This window comes from Gallus gallus, chromosome 7 (genome assembly GCF_016699485.2).
Source record: "Gallus gallus isolate bGalGal1 chromosome 7, bGalGal1.mat.broiler.GRCg7b, whole genome shotgun sequence".
Classification (NCBI taxonomy): domain Eukaryota; kingdom Metazoa; phylum Chordata; class Aves; order Galliformes; family Phasianidae; genus Gallus; species Gallus gallus.
This window is the reverse complement of record NC_052538.1, coordinates 2,627,262-2,650,283: the sequence shown is the minus strand read 5'-3', so window position 1 is coordinate 2,650,283 and position 23,022 is coordinate 2,627,262. Positions and strand designations below refer to the sequence as shown.

Sequence of the window (23,022 nt, the reverse complement as noted above, 5' to 3'; positions counted from 1 at the left end):
AAAGCCTAACTGGAAACATAAGGACTAAACAGCAGCCCCCTAGAGAGGGTAAAGACAAGAGGCAGGTGATAGAGCATGAAGAAAATGCCCTCATTCAACAGCTCTGAAAAGATGATGCACTCAGCATAAAACCAACAGAGGGACTTTGGCAGACAGGAAGCCTTGCAGCCTGCTTCTGCTTCTAACTTCAGAACAAAGGAATACTTAATTGCCTCTGCCACTTCCATGCTTACACCACTAAAAAGCAATCTTGGCAATCAGCATCAAGATGATTAGTAATGACAACAATGAACCTCAGCAGCAGCTCCACAGTGGAATCTCTGAAAAGCTAGCAAGGCCCTTATGAGCAACAACTGAGTCAGAGGAGCACATTAAAGCTTGCCATCTTTTCTGCAGAACTCATATGGGACACAGATCTTTGACATTCCTAGGGTATGGAAACGTCTCACTTCAGATTATAAATCTGTATACATAAATTGTGCCTGCATGCGTGGTAGAGTGATTGTTCATGTTGCCGGAAGGATTCCCTTCTGATGTCAGTGGTATTGCACCAGCATGATAAAACATCTGTAGTGGTCAACCAGTGTGCACTGCAGGCTGAATTAAAAGTAAGACTCAAAAAAATCACAAAGGTAGATTCATTCTTTCTTTGCTCAGAGGTGTCTCCACACAAGTACCCCAGTAGCGTCCCACTTACTTTAATCCTGTGAACCAGAGGAGCAAAGAGGAACACAAAGAGCTCCACGGTGGCCATGGAGTTCTGAAAGAACTTCCTTCTGTTGTTCTCGTCCTCATCATTCGTGGTGCTGGGTCGGGGATGTCCCGGTGATCCCTGGTTTTCAGCCTGGTGGATAAAGGCACTACTGCTCCCTCCCCAGCTAGAACCTCTGTCTCCTCCAAATCGGTCATTGCTGCAGTCCTGAGGGGCCTCCAACAGCATCCAGTGAAGAGTGTGAAGAAGCTTTGTTTCAGCTACTCCAAGTTTATCCTGATGACCTGGAAGGGAAAAACACATCACAGTATCTCACAGGCTTTCCATTAATGGTACTCTTGAGAATTTCATACCCACACAGGAAACTGGGCATCCAACTTCACAATGAGAGCTTGAAAATTGAAGTTCTACCATTAAACAGCATTATGTTTTGTAACATTTGGAACCTCCTAATTTACAAGTCTCATTTATTTCACAGCATTTGCAGTTTGGACACTGAAATGTCAGTAGCAGAGACACTGACTGCATGGTCCTAAAAGATGGGAACTTGAAAGCCTTATCTGTATGACCCCATTGAATAAGACAAAACATAAGCAAGCCCTGTGAGGTTTTTGTTAAAACTAAGCTCTTGTGTACCTGGAAAATGACTATCAAAATATCACTGAACTACTTTGACTCTTCAGCTCATGATTTCTAAAGCTAGCAGACCACTGATCTCACTGGGAAAGCTCTCCCAGGTTCCCCTGTTATAAATGAGAACAGATCATGAAACATAACACACAGAATGAACTGGAATTCCTAGTTAGAATCTTAGATCTAGGATATGTTGTGTGGCAGGCTGAGCATCAATCTCATGTTTTGATTTATGTTTCACTAATGGAAAAATGAACTCACATGAGCACTAACCTAGCTTGTTTCGGTTGGAGAGCAATGTTGCAGTGCAGTGTAGCACATGTGGGAGCGCAGCCTGGACAAGTTCCCAGCGAGAAATGCTCTGGATGGCTTCAGAGAGAGCTGGAGAAAGTCCATGAAGCTTGTTCTCTACCAAAACTCTTTCAAAAGACTGCAATTGAGAGGAAAAAAAAAAAAAAAGAAAGAAAGCACTAAAGCTTCCCACACATACTTTCTATGACATACACCATTCTCTTTAAAATCTGTAAGTTTTCATTACAGAGTTTATTGTAAGTTAGAATATTTTTCATGTAAAATACAGACTGCAGCTAAAGCTCACTATATACGTGGACACACTCAGCTAGGAAATGAATGGGCCACGCTATATAACAATAAAATATACATAAAACTCAATATAAAAACGAAAAAGAATAAAAGCAAACATTATATATATGTAAGTAGCAACATCAAACCAGACTTACACTTGTGCTGGGCATTAATCTGGCATGCCAGTGATCCTGCTGAGAGTAACAGGATCTAATGAAGCCTATGTTTGGGGAGCTGAGAGCTGGTTATACTATTCTCTCTCACACACACATGCTCTTTCTGTTTAGTGTAACATAAAGGGCAATCCATTAAAGGTATATGTGCCTTAGGAAATGTTTTCACACCCTGCCACAAAAAATAGCATACAAATATTTTCAGTGAGCCATGATGTAGTGGTTTTATGAATGCTTAAAAGAGCTGATGGCTGCAGCAAGTTCATTATTTCCACCTCAAGCAATACAAAATAAGATGATCTGCCTCTGAAATCCCCCAGGAAGATCTTTATTGTTAGTTGCTCCAACTATTTCAATAAGCTCTTCCTCTGAACAGATACAAAGATCTCATTATAGGTAACAAAAGCAGTTATACTCCTTCACTGAAGTTCCTAAAGCTAAGAAATACGTTACTGGTAACGCGTGTCCTTGCCATAGACTAGCTTAGCCTCCTGGCTACCTATTTGTTCACAAGCTGTTCCACCAATTTCATCAAGCTCCTGGCAAACAAGTAACTGTTGGCATTCATGACCTAAAGGGTGCTTCAAATGCCCTCACTCCAGATTCATAAAGCTTATCCTTCAACACTAGTCACAACAATTTTTCCTGTAAAAGTGCAGCAGCAATAGGAATAGACTTAATTACAGAAAAAGAAAAGCTAAAAGGGCAGCAATAGTAAGCTATCTCTCCTAAGTGACCAGCCACTCCAACGCACAGCATAAGCACCAGTGGTAATGTGCACTCTTCTGCATAATGCAGCAGCTGCGTACTTGTCCTCTCGGGTTGTGTCCACATCTGCTGGTAGGGACAGACACAAGCTCCTCAGCATAGAGGCAGAATGTGCCAGTGCGTGCACAGTGCCACACCATCATGGGAATACAGCATCCCCATCACAGCTGGCTCTGCTCTAGTCAGCATGGAGGCAGAGAAACGCACATCTATCTGACCTACAGCCTATGACTGAAGCTCCACGTTAGCTCCAACCATACAGTGTAAGAGAAGGGGAGACGGTATGAGGGGGTATGAAGGGGAGAATGGCAAATGCTGTGAAAGCCTGGGGTGGGGGGAGCCAGGTGCTCATGTTTATGGTTTGGGTATACCATCAAAAGTGGAACTACATCATTAAACCATATAAAAAACACATCACAAATGCATTAGGACAGAGATATAGAACTATCCCAAATCGGGATTACCTAACAAACAGGGAAACAAAGTAGCAAAGTGCTCCCAGAAGTAAGATAAAGTGAGAGCCTAACATATGGTCAGGGACAACACAGAGTCTGAAAAGGCCACTGAAAAATATGACATCTTTTTTGTCACAAGGAGTCAGAGTGCCACCCCTCATTCCTTACCGATTGCTGCAGTCACATGCTCCCACCTCATTCTTGTGTCAGTTCTGGAGCTTGCTGAGTGCAGTCAAGCCTCTACACAGGCCACAACGAAGTTCAGCAGAGAAGGAAACAGTTTCTACCAGGCCAGCAAGCTGAATTAGCTCACTAGAGGGCCTGTTAAGCATCTAATCAGGCTTATCTAAAGAAATTATTTTCTTGCCTTCAGTAGAAAAGACAACCCATATAAGGTCACACTTTAGCACAGTGACAAAGCTACTCAATTTATAGAGCAAGAGGAGGAAAAAATAAATCAATGGATGCAGCAACACTGTTCTGAAATGGGATAGGAGACACACTGTCACGCTCTGACTTTATACTCAGACTCGTTTTCAGGTATTTCAATGGCATCAGGGAGAAAGTCCTTCAACAGCTGCCTCCTGAAAGCTCTGTCCCACATTCTTGGTACCTCAGAGAACCCAGGGAATTGCTGTTACTTTAAAATTAGACATATTCACTTCAACGTTTTTGTTTTCTGAGCCACATGAAGCCACACGATTCTTCTGTTCTTTCCTAGGCTGAAATCCTCCATGGGGAAAAAATGGCACCCCTTGATATTCATCAACATTTCTAGAGTGGATGTGAGCACAGTTTCTGGGTGGCACATTTCAGCAGTGGCAATGCATGGTCACCTCCACTCATGCAGATTTTTTTATGAGTGCAGCATGCAGGCTCTTGTTTAACACTAGCAAAAATGCACAGCTAATGGTGGTGACTGTTAAAAACAATGTTTTGTAGCTGAGAATCTTTCTCTATTAAATAGTGTTATTATGATCTTTGTATCTGTTGTTATTTCCATAGAAATAAATAGGACACATTACATTTGGATCAACCTATGTACTGTCAGCGTGGAACCTTATCGGCATCACTCTCGCTCCTGGTTATGGCAGCAATGAGCAGCTCAACAGCAGCAATACATAATTCTCTGGCTAAATGGTCTCATGGGATTTGCATCTAGTTCTTCATAGAGGTCCAGCTCACAGCAAACACTCAATGTGCAAGGCTCCAGGTTAGCCTTGGCTCCTGTAGTACTTTCTCTTTGCTTTGGAATGACTTTTTTTTTTCTAGTTCCCAGGACCTGCTACAGACAGTACAGGTTTTAAGACCTAATTTCTACCCCACATGAACTACACAACTGTTTCTACAGCTGAAAGGAGTTACTTCAACAAGAAGGTTGAATGAGAGTGTCTGAAGCAAGTTCTCTGTAAGGGCATCAGATAAAGGGTATGGTAATGTTACGGACATCTGGAGTTGCAGTCTCAGGACTGCTAGTAAGCTAAGAAAATGTTACCTATATGGTTGCAGCAGCTAGTCCCTGGCTGCAACAGCCCATGTGTCAGAGGATAAATAACACAAGCCAAAGTGACAGTGAAGAAAGTCAGTGCTATGTCTTGGCTAAAGAAAAAAAAAAAAAAAAGGCAATCCCTTTTTGGAATGATGTGTGTGTGGCCCTCAGGGCCACTTACATATGCATATTTCCCTTTAGCCTGGTGATACCATCTGTTTTCACAGGGAATAGGGGTCAGTCTTGTCTGGCTGCCTTCCCATTGCTGCTGTTCTCCTTTTACTCTCTTCTCCAACCAAGAAACAAAGGTGCTGTCAAATACCTTGTGACCAGGATCAGTCTGCGTGTCACTTTCCTGCTGGACAGGGAACAGGTAGCTGCCTGAAGGCATACAGAACAGAGCAGCTTCTGGCTGGTCTTTGCCATAGTTTCCTATACACTTTGCTCAAGTTACATGAGCTAACCCCTGCTCTAAGGCCAGAGGAGCTGTACCTGCAGCAGACTGCATAAGGCACCTCCCAGTTCCATTCTGTAAGGAGTGCTAGATGAGCTGCAGACCTCCTCCAGAGAAGTAGCCATAGAAGACCTGACTCAAGGAGAGGAAGGAAAAAAAAAACAACCCAAACAAACAAACAAACAACAACAACAAAAAGCACCACCACCACCAACAAAAAAAAAAAAACCCACATCCAAGCAGTAAGCTAGGACGGGAGGGTTAGGGTTATTGGACTTTTGCTCTTTTTTTTTTGCTCTGTCTTGCACAGAATTTTTCCTGCTGAATTGTTCATCCAAAGCTTGGGCTGCATCACAGTAGAAAGCAGAGAACAAGTACTAGTGTCACTTCAGACTGACTAGAGATAACTTGAAATGGAGGCAAACAGTATTATTAGCCTAGGGAAGGTCCTCCAAGTAAACCAGTGTTCTATAAAATCTTAAAACATGAATCTAGGAGCTCAGAGAACAAGAGAGTCAGGTTCTGTGGTTTATGAATGCAAGGCTATTGTAAAATCAGCAAAAGAGACGATTAAACATGGTACAAACATTGACAATGAAGCACAGGTGCCAACTACTTTATTCACAGAAAATTCCTGTGTCCAAAGACTCAGTCTTCCACAACCATTACTATTGTTTTTTTGTAAATGTTGTTCCACATCTATCCTTTAATCATTTGTGACAGCAGAAATGTATCACTACATTTGCAAAAACACATAGGAAAATAAATATTTTAGAAGAAACCTGGAATTTGCAAGGTCCTCCAGAACACATCTGGGTTCTCCCATCGCGTCCCAGTTTTAGGCAGCACTGAGTTAATTTTCTTTCTATTAGCTGGTATGGTGCTATGTTTTCGATTTAGGATGAGAATAATGTGGATAACACACCAATGTAATCCAAAGAGAAAAAATTCAAAATATATCCCCTAAGCCTCTTACCCTCACCCCCCAAAAACACAATGGTTCTGTATACCACTCACATACATTCCCTTTGAGGTCATTTACAGCTTTGAGTCAGGCAGCTGAGAAATGACATTGAATCAGGGCAGAGGAACTTCAGAAGCGGGAGAAGGAAGGATATTTAATCCATACAGAGGTACAAGGGCATTTAGACAGTGTAAAACAATGTGGCGGAGCTCATGGGGCAGAAAAAGATTATTTGTCTTCACATTTAAGGCTAGTGTTTATAAACTAATTGAAGTCAGTGAGATTGTTTAGATAAGAAAAACAAGACATTTTTCACAAGTATTAAAAATTATGAACTGTATAGCAAAGCTCAAAAACCGAATACAATCAGCTCTTTCAGACCAGATCCTGTAATGACTGAATCTAGACCTCCAGCACCTACTTCCTCAATGCATAATTTGCAGCAAAATCTAGTGCAGCAAGTTCAGAGCCAAGAATAATAACAGAATGCATGACAACACTGTGCTGCAGTGTCAGGCAGTTAACAGCCTATAGACATGCCTAGAACAATTCTGGCAAGAGAATTTAAAGAGGACAGATCATACATCAGGTGCACCACATTTCTAGACATGCTAGTCAATACAGCAGTGTCAGATAATCAGCCTGATGTTTCAGCAGATAAGCCAACTACCTGTCAAGCTCCAGATACCTTCTATCTCACTTGTGCATGCAAGAGTCTGCTATCCTGCTGGATTACATGAAAGGTGTTGATGTAGGCAGGCATTCCTGTACACTGCCAGGGATAGGAAACCAAAGAGCAAATACAAGTGGCAGATGCAACAGCTCAGGCTGCATAATTTCTGCAAAACTAAGCCCTACCTTTGGAAGCTTTCTAGCCTTATTTAATGATTATGTTAAGAAGGAGAAGAATCAAATTCTCCCTTCTATAAGCAGTTGAAGCAGACCAGGCCTTCATCAAAACTAGCTGAAGTTGCAAACATAAACATAGAATTTTGATGCAAGAGCTATGCATATTTTTAAAAGGCCTCAAAATACTGATACAGTCTCTGTGCATTCACTGTAAACATATTTCTTTATTCTCCCTGTCTCCTGAGACACTAAACTCCCCTAACCCTTGTGGCTTCTACAAAAATCATGGCATCATGACCCTTAGGCCCCATTATGCAATTGGTTTTAAACAAAAATGTTGAATTCATCCATGCCCAGCTGTGACTCTTTAGCACCAAAGCTTTTTGCCAGGACAAGAGCATGTAAATATGCAACTGTGCCGGCACAGTATCCAGGCTGGGGTACTCCAAGGCAAATGCAGAAGGAAGGCCTGCAGCAAGCCCCCTGACCTGCAGGGAAGGCATGGTTTGATTGTCCTGGTACTAGCTGTACCCCCAAACACTTCAGGACCACCCCCAAAGCCCAAAGACCACCTTTTTTTCTGATCATTTTTTCAGAGGTCATTTTCATTCAACTGAAACGTGTAACTTATGTTCTCTTGCTGTTTTTTACACTTAGTGGATTGTGGTAGGTGCTTATACAAGAAACAGGATTTGGAATCAACCTGAGGGACAGAGAACAGCTGCTCTCAATAGCACAGCATGAAGCACGAGTCACAGAAAGACAGACACATCAGTGTAGAAGAGAGAAGGAAGTTCTGTCCCTCTACCCAACAGAAACAGAGAACATTAACTCATTGGTGGAGCTGTAATCTCAAATTAGAGGTTCACCAAGGCATGGCTCTTCTACACTTCTGAGACTCCCACAATGATGTAAGGCAACAAGCTCCACTTCATATCCTCTGAGCTGTAACTAGTATAGACCAGCAATGATGCTTCGAGCTTATTGCGCCAGAACGACTACGCATTTCACCCAGCAACACAATAAGACAAGAGTCCTCTGTCAGTAGTTGATATCTAGGAATAACCCTGAAAAATTTATGGATTTCCTAGAAAAATCTTGTCAGCAGTAGCAAGGGCTTCTCCAGTTTAATGTCTTGTGAGAAGGAAGTCAGGAAATTGCTGCAGAGAGACCTAAGTACTTTAAACTATTAAGATACATGTCCAGACCGCATTTTTCCAGTCTGTCAGGTTTGGCTGCAACTGCTTAATGTACTTTAAGTCAACCAAAGATAAGCAACAGCTGAAGAAATTGTGCAGCTCCGTAGAAAACCATCTTACTTGAACTTGCTGCATGTCTTCCCTTTCTCTCTTCACATGCTTGATTGAGGTTTTATACTAAATATACCTAAAAGTAAGGGTTATCAGCATCAGCATAATAATCCCTTCAATTATGCTAAGATATGGTCCTCTCTTTTCCAATGGAGGATGCATTTTCATTTTGCACAATGAGAGAAAGTCTTTTTAAAGCTTGCTGTTAGCAACTGCTAGATTTTCAATATTTTAACTCCAGTAATCACAAACTGAAATGACACAAATTTCATCCAAAAGCCCATGCACCCATGACGAACTGCAAGATTAGACCCAGACTGTCTAAGCTCAGCCTGCCTTCACTGTACTTCACTGTGTCAGCTGAACTACTAATATCAACATTAAATATATACTTACTGTCAAAAGGTGGACACGATTTCTAAATTCTCTAGACAGGAAAAGATTTCAAATCTTTCATGTGATAGAAGTACAAAATTAAGCTAAATGGTCTCTCCTGTGAGTTGAAAGGCTTGCTGACCAACCGCCATGGCCAGGTCAAGTTGCATTAAACATTAGTTACCAATAAGAGTTGAAACCAGGTACGTACCACACAGGAAGCTTCATATTGTTTCCCCAGCTTAGGTCTTAAAAATGCACTGAAGGAGAAAAAAAGAAAAAAAGTATTGGAGGCCCAGTACTTCAAGCAGGAGTTTTGCTTAGTTACTTTTAGGATTTTTCTCATGTCAGAAGATTAGCAAAATGCAAATTTTGCAAATTTAGCAAAATCTTCTCATGTCAAAACTTATATTTTAAAGAAAGACGAAGCCAAAAGAATGTCCTGATACCTGTTGATGACATCTGCCAAGTGCTATCACCTTTCAGGACCTTTCTTGAGGGTGGATTAAATCTTCTATTAGACAGTTTTCAGCCATTTTACCTCACTGAAAGATTTTCACAATGTTCTGCTTAACACTTACATATTACTGAACTTTGCCTTGGGTGTATTTTAAGCTAGGGAACAACTTGCCAGTTTTGTATCACGTATTTTCCTCCACAACCACTGATTTGGAAGGCCTGTTATGAAAAGCAGGCCTTCATCCTGTAGCTAGAGAACATCTACCCTCTGTTGTCATTTCCCTCCAGAATGGAATTGGTTACACACCAAAAAAAAAAAAAAAAAAAAAAACCAAAAAAAACACCCCCCACACAGATCAGATTATTACATATTATTTCTTAAAGGATGAAACTGTGGGGTAATGGGATTTTGTGACTGAGGTCTTAAATTAGAGCCACAACCTTCAAACCTTCCACCCTCTCCCACAGCTCCCGCAATGTTTTCAGTTTAGAATTCCTGCAAGACAGGAAACAGACAGCATTCACAAGGAACACAAAGCCCCAGCTATACGTTCAGCCTGCCCCTCACACATCATTTCTCTCCAATCCAATGAAACAGAGTGAGACTTTGACGTATCTGTCTGCATGTTGACCTCTCAAAGCATAGATTACACTTCCAGAATGGCTGCAAAAACAGATACAGGCAGAACCGCGAGACCCATGCAGCACCAGGGGACACTGCTTCTAGCACCTAAGCTCCAGAAGTCCTCTTAAAACACGGAGAAAGAGCAGCAACGAGGGGTGAGGTGCTCACATATACACATAGATATTTTAAAGTCAAATTGAGAAGCTTTCTGGGACTGCCAGCGTCCTTCTCCCATACCCAATACACACAGATTGCATTGCATGGAGTGCAAATAAGAACAGCTTGCTACACGCCTTCATAGTGCAGCTGCAGTAACTGCTTCCTACCCAGCACTGGGCAGCAGCTGGCCTGCCTGCCTCCCCCCCACCACCCTGTTGCAGCTGTATCCTAAGCATGCTGCTCTCACCTGGTTTGCCTCCATAGGAAGGTCTGGATGGGCAGAGGGATACCACGGCCGCTTTCCTGCTCCTGACCCTCTGAGCTTTTCCTTTTCACCATGATGCTGATGACAGCTGCTGCTGTGAGCCAGTCTTAGCAGACATAGTAGTCGGTGTCTCCCATAGCTGCCTCCTGGCTCTCCATAACTCTTTATCCCTTTCCCTTCATTGCTTACAGCTCACCCCCCCTCCCCCCCCCCCCTTGCACCTCCTCCAGCCTCGGTGGTGCAAAATGGCTGCAGGAGGCAGGGAGGAAATTAGGGGAGCGAAGATGTCCGCGTCCCTCCGCTTCCTCCCTGCCTTCAGCACCTCCCTCTGTGGACAGCTCCGGCTCCGCGAGCCGCGCCGGCAGGCGGTGACAGGGGCGGGCGGGGGGGGGCGCCAGGCGGGCCCGCCCCGCCCAACGTCCCGCAGCGAAGCCGGGCGCGAAGCCCCCTCCCGCAGCCCCCACCACCTCGCCCAGCCTTGGACGGGCAAGTTGGGGGGCCCGACGTGCAGCTGGGAATGCCCAGGGCAGCCGGTTGGGTTAGCAGAGCGTCTCTCCCGCTTCCTCCTGCCCCGATGGAACTAAGGCTTGGAGCTGCTGAGCTCCTGCATCACTGAAGGCCAAGTTGTCCTCCATCTACCTAGGCAGGAGACCTCCCAACACAGAGGGAGGTTGCTGGAAGGACAGGTACCTGTGCATCTCCAGAATGATGAGAGCAATAAGGCTGCTCAGAAATAAATGAATAGCATGAAATCATACTGCTTGTGTAAGAAATGACGACAAGTTTAAGGAGAGGTGTTCTGACAAGCCGAAGCTGTATTTCTGATGGTCTTTCAATTTTTGGTCATTTCAATCTTTGGCCATTGCTTTGGCAGCAAGAAGGGCCAAACCTGGCCAGGACGCCGGGCAGATGGAGATCTGTGTTAATTTGCATCTGAAGTTAAGACAAATAAATGTATAAGGTAACAGTTACTACAACTTAGGCAAGAACCAAAGAAGGCATTCTTTAAGTACGCTGTTTGCAGCACAATAATCTTTAACAGCTTCCTACTACAAGGGATACATCAGAGAGCCAAGTGTCTATCTTGGTGATAAAAACAGAAGGAATGTAAAAGAAAGGTTAATCCAATAGATACTTCCCAGACATAAGCTGGTGCAGCTAGCTGAAACAGCCACTGTGCTCCAGCTCAATGGAAACAACCAACTGTGTTGCCACCTGCAGTGCTAGCCAAACCTGCATTTTGAGTGCAGACCACTGCTCTCCAACAACGGACTGCCACAAGACACCTCAACACCTTCACCTGTACTGAGATTTGCAGTGACAGGACTTTCTGCACACTGAGAAAAAAAACAGAGAATGAAGAAGATACCAACAGATAGAAAAGCATGGAGTTCCAAAAGTGCAGATTCTCCAATTTCACCAAGGTGTGACCAGCACTAAACCCGAGAGGTGGCGTATGAGATTATTATTTGTTAGTCTCTCATCTGTGCTTGGCAAGATCATGGAGCAGATTCACCTGAAAGCTCTGCTAAGGCAAATGGAAAATAAAGACGAGGTGATTGGTGGTAACCAACACGGTTTCACCAAGGGTAAGTCATGCTTGGTGCTCTTTTGTGATGAAGCTACAGCATCAGTGGATAAAGGAAGAGCAACTGACATCATCAGTCTGGACTTGTGCAAAGCACTTGACACTGTCCTGCATGACATCCTGGTCACCAAGTTGGAAAAAAATGGATTTGATGGATGGACCACTCGCTGGATAAGGAATTGGCTGGATGGTTACACTCAGAGAGTTGTGGTTAACAGCTCAATGTCCAAGTGGAGACCAGTGACGAGTGGTGTTCCTCAGGGATCGCTGTTCGGACTGGTGCTATTTAACATCTTTGTAGGCGATATGGGCAGCTGAGGAGCACCCTCAGCACGTTTGCAGATGATACCAAGCTGTGTGGTGCAGTTGACACACCAGAGGGAAGGGATGCTATCCAGAGGGACCTGGAAAGGCTTGAGAAGTGGGACCTTGCACAACTGATGATGTTCAACAAGGCCAAATGCAAGGTCCTGTACCTGGGTCAGAGCAATCCCAACCACAAGTGCAGATTGGGTGGAGAATGGCTTGAGAGCAGCCCTGAAGAGAAGGGTTTGGGTGTGTCAACTGATGAGAGATTAAACACATGCTGGCCATGCACGCTTGCAGCCTAGAAGGTCAACTGTATCCTGGACATCCTGTATCCTAACATCAAGAGAAGTGTGACCAGCATGTCGAGGGAGTTGATTTTGTCCCTCTGCTCTGCTCTTGGGAGACCCCGTCTGGAGTACTGTGTCCAGTTCTGCAGCCCCCAAAACAAGGACATAGAGCTGTTGGGGCAGGTCCAGACAATGGCCACAAAGATGATCAGAGGGTTGGAGTACCCCTCGTATGAGGGCAGGCTGAGGGAGCTGGGGCTCTTCAGCCTGGAGAACAGAAGGCTCCAATGAGACCTTATAGCAGCCTTCCAGTAACGGAAGGGGGCCCCAATGGAAAGCTGGGGAGGGACTTTTTATAAGGCAGGTAGTGACAGGATGAGGGGAAATGGTTTTAAACTGGAAGAGGGTAGATTTAGACCAGATATCAGGAAGAAATTCTTTACTGTGAGGGCAATGAGACACGGGGACAGGTTGCCCAGTGAGATTGTGGATGTCCCCTCCCTGGAAGCATTCAGGGCCAGGCTGGATGGGGCTGTGAGCAACCTGGTTTAGAGGGAGGTGTCCATGCCTATAGCAGGGGGTTGGAACTAATGGTCTTAAAGGTCCCTTCCAACCCAAACTATTCTATGATTCTATGCTTCTATATTACTTTGAGTGGCTAGAAGCCAATGTTAACCTCACCTTGTTTTGAAGGCAACACCCCAACCCACGTCCAGCTTTTTGCCCATCAGGATCCCCACGTCCTTATCTGCAGGACTGCTCTCAAGTTCTTCTCCTAGTCTGTATGTACACCTGGGATTGCTTTGACCAAAGTGCAACATCTTGCACTTAGCCTTGTTAAATTTCATCAGGTTCTCATGGGCTCATTTTTCAAGCATGCCCAGGCTTCCCTGGATGGCATCCCTTCCTTCTAAGGTGTCAGCTGCGCCACTCAGCTTAGTGCCATCAGCAAACTTGCTAAGGGTTGCTATCAATCACATCATTCATGTTATTGATGAATATGTTAAAAGCTATCACTCCAAAGACCGATCCCCAGGGGACACCAATCATCACAGGCCTCCACCTGGACACAGAACCACTGACAACAACGCTTTGACCACAACCATCCAATCAACTACTTATCCACTGAATAGACCACCCTTCAAACCTGTCTCTCTCCAACTTGGAGATAAGGATGTGGTACAGGAGCATGTCAAATGCCTAAGTCCATATAGATAACATCAGCTGCCTTCCTTTGTTTACCAAAGCTATCACTATATCATAGAAGGCCACCAGATTGGCTGGGCACGATCTGCCCTTGCTGAAGCTATGGTGACCATCTCAGACCACCTCCTCATTTAGCATGTGCTTTAACATCTCTTCCAGGAGGATCTACTCCATGATCTCCCCAGGCACAGACGTGAGGCTCATCAGCCTGCAGTACCTCGGGTCTTCCTTTCTCCTTTTCTTAAAAATGGGAGTGATGTTTCCCTTTTACCAGTCACTGGGGACTTCACCTGACAGCCACAGATTTTCAAATATGATGGAGAGCAGCTTGGCAACTCATCAGCCAGTTCCTTCAGTACCCTGGGATGCACGTCATCTAGACCCATAGATCTGTACACATTTAGCCTCATAAGGTAGTCTCAGACTTGCTCTTATCTTAAAGCGGGATGGATTTTGCTCTCTCAACTCCCACCTAGGGGTTCAGGGACACAAGAAGCATGGGACGTCCAACTGGCAGTGAAGACCAAGGCAAATAACTCGTTAAGTACCTCAGCCTTCTCCATGCCTGAGGAAGCCAGGTCTTCCTTCTTGTTTTTCAAAGGGGGTACACTCTCCTTTGCCTGTCTTTTCTGCCCAATGTATCTAAAGAATCCCTTCCTGTTATTTTTCATATCCTTGGGGACGCATCCCATGAGGGACACACAAACCTGAGGTGCTGTTATCTATGCAAGTGAACCAGCTTGCTGCTAGGGAATTACGTATATAAGAGCAGATAAAAAGTGACAGCCCAGAAGATTTTACTTATCTCTGTACAGAAATTTAGTATGCAGCAGAGGCTCTCGGCTTCACAGGCAGCATTTGATTGTACCCAAGTACTGGGACTACAGTGGTGCCCTCCAAGCCAGTCCTCTGCTTTTCTTAATTCGTATTTAATATTGTACATGTGGCTTTTGTTGAAACAAACAAGATGCAGACAACAAAAACAACAAAAATCAAGAGAGAAGGTCAACGTAGCATGCTAAGTTTGATAAACAAAGTCCTCAGAAAGGCCTCTGTGTTTACTCATTACCAAACAGCACTTCCTGCTAGTGCTGCTGTGGATTAGGCTTGCAGGAAGTGAGGTGACAGGGAAGCTGCTAGGATGTCTGCCTGCCCTCCACGGCACAGCTGCAGCAGTCAGAATCTGTTTGCCTAACTTCTTGAAGCATAAGAAATGCAGGTAGTTGGTTTAGGGATTGAGCAAAATCAGCACACATTAGCTGCATCTCAGAGGTCATAACACACTGTACTGATGAGCACAGAGCATCTTTGCAAAATACAATTAACGCCTGCAGAAGTCTTTCCAACTCTGTCAATGCAATACACCCTCCATCTTTGCCAGCTCCCTTTGGTTTCACAGTTAACCCAGCTTCAGGACATACAGAAGGTGTTCCTGCATCTGGCCCTGCATTTTTCCAAAAGCTCATCAGATGCAGCCTGCAGAACCCTTAGTGAGGCAGACAGCTCTTTCCTGGAGTTCAGGCTCATGCTTTTTTTTGCTAGTCCAACATCCCTCCAACATCACTTAGTTCAACACTAAACAATCACATTGTGCCACTGCATCAGGCCTCCCAGAACAAGCAGCTGGAAGCCTGGGTAGACAGACTTATGGCAGCTGACTCTGCAGAGCTGCTTTCACTATCTCCCTACCCTTCCTGGGAAATAACATCACATCAGTGGAGAACAGCTGCCTGAAAGAAAACTGGGCTGACAGGAAAAAGCTGGAGTCAGGCAGAAGCAAGAATAAGCAGAACAAAATGTGAAGGACCTTAATTCAATCTTCCTAAAATCTAATATTTTTGCTCAGGGAAAACCATTTCTATCACACCTGCCTCAAGCTTGTGTACCGCTTCTCAGATCAGTGCCAACTAATATAAATACACAAGACAGGAGAAGAAAGACACAGAAGAGATCAGAATCATGATCTCAAATGGAGAAGGTGTTAAAGGATACCATAAAAAGCTGCCTCCTCCTACCACTCCTGAGCCTGGGGTCTCCTTCTGCCTGGTCTCTGGAGCTCAGGGAGTCTCCATCCCAGGCCAATGGGCAGGGCTGCTGCCTTCTCATTTGAAGACTCAACCCAGCAGCAAAGTTCTGCCTGCATCCCAGAGATGCACACATACTCACAAGGCACAGCCAGCCATAGAGACTGTTGCAGACAAGACACTTCTTTCACACACACACACCAATATCCTCATCCAGACTTGAGGTCTCCTACTCACACCCCAGCTGCTAGCCCTGTGCTCACTCTCAGCCCTCTCACCTGCAGTTAGCTAGCACTTGACTGCACCAGCCACATGTGAATGCACACACAGTGAGATTACACAGAAAGGTAGTTAAGGGCTCCTGATTTGTTTTTGAAAATAAATTAAAAAAAATGCAAACAAACAAGAAATGAATACAAAAGAAGCCCAAACGAGAGCTCAAACACACCAATCCATCACCTTTTTCCTGGAGGAAAACAGTGGGACTCTCCTGTTCCATTCCAGAGGGGGAGACCCCCCTGTGCACCAGCAAACATGGCAGCAGGATTCCTGGGCTCCCAGCATTCCATAGCTAATAAAGGTTTCATCGACAGCTCCTACTCAGCACAGTGCTCCAACATAGCACTTGTTAGTAAACTACCACACCATCCACAGTGCACTACCAATGCAGCACAAGGAGTGTCGCAAATACCATCTCTTCTTCACTCCCTGGGATAAAACGAAGTGAGTTCCTATCACCTGTCCTCAACTGCTGCTCCAGCTGCAAGTGCTTAAATCCTTTTGTTCTCAATCCTTTCCCTCCCTGCAGCTGACACGTGAGCTCTGCTCCTCGTAGTTCTAATGGAGCTCCGCTTCCCCCATGGCCCCGCAGGAACGAAGTACCTCAAGCAGCCCCCCCAACTGCGGGATGTTTCCCCGATCCCCTTCAAATTCCACCGCCCACAGCTCCCGTTACCTTTGGTCCATTCGAAGCACCAGGTTGCGGGGGGCGGGTACGCGGGGGCCGCGTACACCCCTCACTCGCGGCCAGCCGAGCCCCTCAAGGCGGGAGCAGCGCTCCGCTCCGCGCCTTCCCGCCGAATCTTCTCCCCTCACAGCACTAACGGTCGCCGCGCGGACTCGCGCTCTTTGCAGCCCCCCGGAGGCGCGAGGCGCTGCTTTGCCGCTGAAGGGCGCTGTGGGGAAAGGGCGGGAACGGCGTCCCGTCGGAGCAGCGGCTCGAGGGGGAGCGGACGCTCCGTCAGGAGGGCTTAGCTGCTGCACACACGGCGGGACCCAGTAGCTGAGAGAATTTATTCACACAACGCTGGAAAATCTTGCTCTGCTATGAGTAAAAGCTGACATTTTGTCAGTAATGGGACTCAGCCTGCTCTGACAGAACCCACTGCCAGCGATGGCAGCAGGTATGTGGGGTATGTGGTACGTGCCGCAGCGCTGCATCATAAACAGGGCAAACCCACACGAGCCATTAGATGACAAGCGATTTTATTTTGCAAAACAATCACTATACAGCAACAAATACAATTGCAAATCGGATTGAAAAACATGAACTACCTACCACCAGCCATTCAAGAAATGCCTCTTTTTATGGTAACAGGCTCTAGAATTATCAGAAAAAACACAGGTTTGTAACAGCAGACTGCATTCCTTGAAATCCCAGCATACAGCACGTTCATTCGTTGGCTTTTTCTCTTTGCTAAAGTTGAAGTGGCTTTTATATGCTTGATTTTTCCAAGTGTGAAACTAATTTACTTTCCTGCAGTGGGAATTGCTGGAGTTGCAGCGGGAGTTGCTTTAGCGGTCTGACGAGCAATGAACTCTACACACCTAGGCTAGACTACCTGCTTCGGTTCTCAGAGCGAACGTGATCAGCTCTTCAAGGCGTTTGCCTTTGAAGGGACATGAGTGCTTGGGTTTGGAAAGGTATTCGGTCCAGCGTGGCAAAAACTGCTGCTCACGTGTGGTAGCCCACACAGGCTGCCTTCAGACTCCCCTTGGGTCGTGTAGATAGGCAAGCGTCTATTTGTAAGCAGTCACGATGAGGTTACTACTGTACCTTAGCATAGCACTGAATGGATGATACCATTTACTGCTGTACAGTGAACATATACATGGCCCTAATGGGCACAGAATTATCCTCATCGCTATTAGTTTTTCCCTTATTAGTGCTGGACAGAGGTTTGCTCACCTTGGATTTCTTTCTGCTTGTGGTTACACAGAAACAGGAGTCTGCGGATGGGGCAGAAGCCCCTTTTGTCTCTACAGCTTTACAGATTATTAACTTGGGGCTCTCCCGTAGCCATCCCAACAGGTTTTGCTGTTTCATTTCCCTGGATTATCTCTGCTTTGTTACAAAGTCGGGTCTCAGACACCCAGTGTACCTGCTGGCTGAACAAGCCTGTGGAAAAGAAACAATGGATGCAGTTTCCAGGAAGCTGGCTCTGTCTTGTTTAAGTGGGCATTACATATTTACAAAACAGTTTCTTCCTTTAAAAACCAACCCTCTTCTTGATAAATTAAGATTAATATGAAGTTTTTCAGTGAACATCTAGAGTCATGTAACAACTTTTTTTTTTTTTTTTTAACAGCACAAACTCTTAATCTCTTTTATCTTCATCTAAGTCCACAGCGTCCTAGGATTCTTTCTATGGAGGGATGATTACAATTACAAAGGTCTTTGCTTGAATCAAGACAAGAAAGCTCATTTTAATGCATGAAATAAATGTCCTGGTGCGTTACACCACTCTAACTTTGTACTCGTAGGTGGATTAACTAAACATCATTACCTAGAGTATGTCAATTTTAAAAGCAGAATTAAAAAAAAACACCTCAATAACACTGTTCTCACTAGCTGGTGTTCAGCTTCAGAGAAGCTGAGGTTCGGTAGTACCATAGACTCTCCCACATTTGCAAAAGGCGTAAAAAAAACCACACTGCAAGGCTCATTTATATCGACTGTGTGATCAGAGCAATGTGATGTAAATACTGTTATAGTAGTTTTTGTTGTTTTTTTTTTCTTTCTGTCTTTTGCTTTCCTGGAAAAAATGGGAAGAGGCTTTTAATGCATCTCTCTTGACATTGTTTCCATGTGAATTCATATGATTACACAAGAGTATAACAAATACAAGGCAGAAATCAGAACCCATTTAGCATGGTTCCAAGCTCACTGTCCTTTGTATAAAACAACTGACTTACCAACAGTATTAGGAATTTTACAGTGTGATAAAGCTTTTTGCAGTGCTGAAATGTTGTGTGTTGGGCTAACATTTGCAGTAAAATTTATTGTCGTCTTAATTTTGTTTTGTCTTTATATTACGTGACAGCTTAGCCAAAGTCCTCGTTTGGTCCACTGAAGATTTACTGCCAAGTAACCGTGCATTTGCAACCTGAATCATGTGGAACCCTGTGCTATTAATTATTAGAATGCTTCTTCACAGACATAAGAATGTTCTCTAGAGTCTTTTTGGTTCAAAACCCAACACACACACGCACACGTACAAATTAAGGAGCAAAAAGAACAGATAAAAAGCTTCCAGCACACAATGTTAACCTAATACATGTATCAAGTATAGCTCAACTGACAGTGCAAAGTTTAGTTAAGAGATTTCAAAAGGAAAAGATCAAACAATCTGCAAGAATGTAAACTGGTCATTTCATAATGTCTACTGTACATATAGAATCAGCAGATTATTATCTGCCGATGAGTAATACTCCCATATTACCTTCAGTGTTCTCTTAGTGTCCATAAGACAGTGTTGGAGCTCTCGCAGGTAACTCCATTAGATTGGATGTTTATATATCTCTGCCCTTTTTATGCACACTTTTTCTTATACTTTTTATTAGTCAATATAATCCCACTTTGCTCAGATTTTAAGATGCCCTATTTACTGATTAATCACTACAGCAACCCAGTCTAGGGAGCTCAATTTATTTACTCACGTGCTATAATTTACAGGCATCTCTTGTTATGTTTATCACTGTTATCTGAGTGCCTGAGCGTATACATAAGATATCACTGAAGGAGTGGAAACGTCACCTTAATACTTTTTTCTGTTTCAACTTTAGCAAAAGAAAAAAGAAATAAATAAATCTAACATTTGCTGTTACTACAGGAGTTTAAAAAAAAATAAGCCAAACCCAAACTATTTTGGATTTAATAAAAATCCAGAATCCAAACCCAGCCATCTTTGGAGACCGTTTTACAAACTTCTGGACCCCACAAAAATCATATCTTTGTGAAGAAAGGAAGGGAGGAGGGAAGGAATCCTTTTTCTAGCATCACAGAAGAGACTTGCATCTGGCACTAAAACAGGGTCACGGCTTTTAGTTGTTACAGAAAGCAACTTCATGCTAAAAGTTTTCATCTTTTTTTTTTAAATGTATTTTTATGAATAGGGGAAAAAAAACCCTGCTAACATCTACTTTTACATACCTAAAATTGCAACACCAAAGGGTGCAAGAGACACAGATACTGTGAATAAAGTAGAATATTCAAGTATATGAAGAGGGCGTCTCACAAATGGCCACAGAGAAATATATATCTATAATACTGTATCAAACAGATGGAAAGGATGTGAAACTGATGGTGACTACACAAATCTAGCCGCTTAACCAACTTCCTAATCAGACACAAGTCCATTGGGGTGGAAGTGCTTGCTTTCAGCAGCTTTTTTAAGTCACTTCCCCAAGCATGATTCAATGTTTTCAACTAACAGTTTTAGTTATTAGTTAAATAATTTATTGGCTTTATCAGCTATACACCGACATAATTATCCAGGTCCAAAAAAATGTTAATAACTTAATTCAACTTTTGTTCTACTCATTTATACAAAATATCACTTTTTTTAATTAATTAAACTTGAATTTCTCTATATGCCCTTCCTTCTGGTAAGCAGACTCTTAATCTAACCTGTAATAACTTACAATGGGCAGTTTTTCATTTTTTTTTCCCCATCTTTCAACAGAACAGTGAAATGAGCAACTTGGGATATTAACAAGGCTCTTCAGAAAGAGATGGATGGCCTTCAGGCACATGAAAGGTAAAAATGCATTTTATTGTAGTACGGTACTCCATGCAAGACAGAGCAGAGCAACAATAATTGTCCAATGTAACATACTGCAGTTGTATACCCATATATAAAGCCAGTGTCTTCCTGTTGTAAATGGAGATCAGGCCAATTTCTGCATCTAGTAATATTTATCTGTTTGTTTGTTTGTTTAACTGTATGGTAACTACAAGTCTTAGGATGTGACTTAGTTTTAGACATGGTAAAAATGAATGTAACACCTGCTCTGAGCCCATTCCTGCCAAGAGCTCATGCCTAAATATTATTACTTCATACGACGCAAAATGAGCGAATTCATAAGCCCTGCTTAGCGAGGGCTGCCGTGACATCTTCAGCGAGGGTAGCAAGCTGCGGTGATTCAAGCAGGTTGATGCTTCCAGAGGATGAGACATTGCTGAGTCTGCGTGGTGAAGCCACGCTGGACCTGCCTGGTGACTGCGTGATGATCTCAGCCCCGTGATCGACACGGGCTTTAGCGTGCTCTCTGAAGTTTAGTTTCTGGCTGTCAATCTGTTGCAGAAAAGCAGAGTTTAACACATGATATATTTAACAAATTTTCTCATTATACAGCTTTGCGTCTCCTTTTTTAACAACACTTACAAGGACTGAAGCTTCTCTAGTTCCTAGAAGTATTGAAACAGACGATTTTCTCTTTTGTTTATGCGTGTTATATCCTCTCAATATTTCTGTCTCTGATGGATGCCTGAACTAGCAGGAGCACTGTTCCTAGCTATATGAAATTGGTAGGCATTTTATGTGATTCGTTTCTGAAATCTGTATTTTCAAATGCTTGTGGGAATGTTGTACTTTCAAGATGTTTTCCTTCTGTTTCATAGAGCAGTCCTCTAGGATAGCCACACTACAAGCTTATTGTATCATACCTATGCCATACAATGGATCCAAACAAAGTTATTTTTAGATGGAAAGCCAGGGCACAAACTACAGGAAGTTTTTCTACAAGGTTCACATTAATCTTAGCTGGGGATGTGAGCCTGATCATTCCAAATTCCACAGGGAACAAGTGGCACGTGAACAGGTTTGATGCAGAACAAAATGATGTTTCCTACTCAACTTACAGCCCTTCACAGCTCTAGAAATGTCACAGAAGAATTTGGGCTGAAGGCACACTGGTAGCATTTCCCTGAGGGCTGTCCCCTTACCTTGACATTACCACCGCCAGGTACATGGTGGGCATTTTCAAGTGAACCAACTTTAGCCTGAGCTTTCTCTTTGAAATCCAGTTTCACGCTCTCAATTTTCACACGTCCACCTCCTACAGAAGAAAAGGAAATAAAGAGTGGAATGGCTCAGGAGAAGGTCTGACATGATGCAAATGGGCATATTCAGATTTCTTCCCTTTTAGTTGAGTTCTAATGATTTTAGAGATGCGCAGAATAACATGCTGCATGTTCAGTAAAATATAAAATCTTTAACACACATATTCAAACCGTAAGCATGTGCTACAGTCTGTTTGATCTTCGTGGGATTTAAGCAGATGTTTAAATATTTTGCTAACTTCAGCATGCATGTTGCTGTTTTATCAAACTGACATTTTGTACAGGTAGCATCCTTCCATAAATTTTTTTATCTCATCTCTAAACAAAGTGGTTCCACACATCTACGTCTTTACGCACTTGGTTAAAGAACTAAGAATAGTGTTTCTATTACCCACGTATATTTACTTTCTCCAGGACTACAAAAGGGGATTGTATCATCCATGACTTCCCCTTCACATACAAGTCTTTCCTTTGTCCCCCATCCCAGAAATTGTAGGAAGTTCTACCGATACCTGGCTTGTGGTGGATGTTCTTGAGTGAACCACACTTGGAAGTCACATGACTCAAGTCAATCTTCTTTGTTACAATCTGTACCTGTTAAAAGCACGCATACAGAAATTACAAGAGTGACAAGAATAAAATAAATAAGAATATACAAGCCTTGCAGAGGAAGAGCCCAAGCCTCTACAAACCACTGGAAAAGGAGAGACAGTTAGTAAAAAACAGACCATGCCACAAATGAGGAAATGCTGGATTAATACAGCAAGCTTCCTTTCCACCTAGGGAAAATGACAGAGCTGGGTTAAGCTTTTTCTATTAGGAAAATGAAGAGGAGGATGAAGCAGATCAGTTTGTGGGTTCTTTCTGAAATGTTCCTGAGCCTCCCTAAAGGGTGCACGCTCCAAACCCCTGTTTGGTTCTGTTTTTGAACGTGCATCCTGGCAACTAGGAATATCTCCATGACTGTTTTTTTCTTGGCCATCTGTTTCA

General features: G+C 43.6%; 2 protein-coding genes across 68 annotated transcripts in view; both read right to left on the bottom strand.

Annotated features, from left to right (window-relative positions):
• The window catches only part of UNC80 (unc-80 homolog, NALCN activator), a 121,114-nt gene extending 110,637 nt beyond the window's left edge, over positions 1–10,477 (bottom strand). For all 18 annotated transcript variants that reach the window (XR_003076286.3, XR_003076288.3, XM_025152710.3 and 15 more), the window contains exons 1-4: positions 10,258–10,477; positions 8,979–9,027; positions 1,619–1,775; positions 698–996 (exon numbers count right to left, since the gene is read on the bottom strand). Coding sequence is in view for 16 of the 18 variants with exons in the window: in XM_025152710.3 (XP_025008478.2) it covers positions 698–996; positions 1,619–1,775; positions 8,979–9,027; positions 10,258–10,349 (597 nt within the window). In the remaining 2 variants the exon portion in view is untranslated. The remainder of the gene's footprint in view (positions 1–697; positions 997–1,618; positions 1,776–8,978; positions 9,028–10,257) is intronic.
• A 6,680-nt stretch (positions 10,478–17,157) lies between these two features.
• MAP2 (microtubule associated protein 2) overlaps positions 17,158–23,022 on the bottom strand; it is a 191,797-nt gene continuing 185,932 nt past the window's right edge. For all 50 annotated transcript variants that reach the window (XM_015289316.4, XM_015289335.4, XM_025152487.3 and 47 more), the window contains 3 exons: positions 22,545–22,626; positions 21,916–22,028; positions 17,158–21,265 (listed from right to left, as the gene is read on the bottom strand). In XM_015289316.4, the coding sequence (XP_015144802.2) occupies positions 21,050–21,265; positions 21,916–22,028; positions 22,545–22,626 (411 nt within the window). In that variant the 3' untranslated portion in view covers positions 17,158–21,049. The remainder of the gene's footprint in view (positions 21,266–21,915; positions 22,029–22,544; positions 22,627–23,022) is intronic.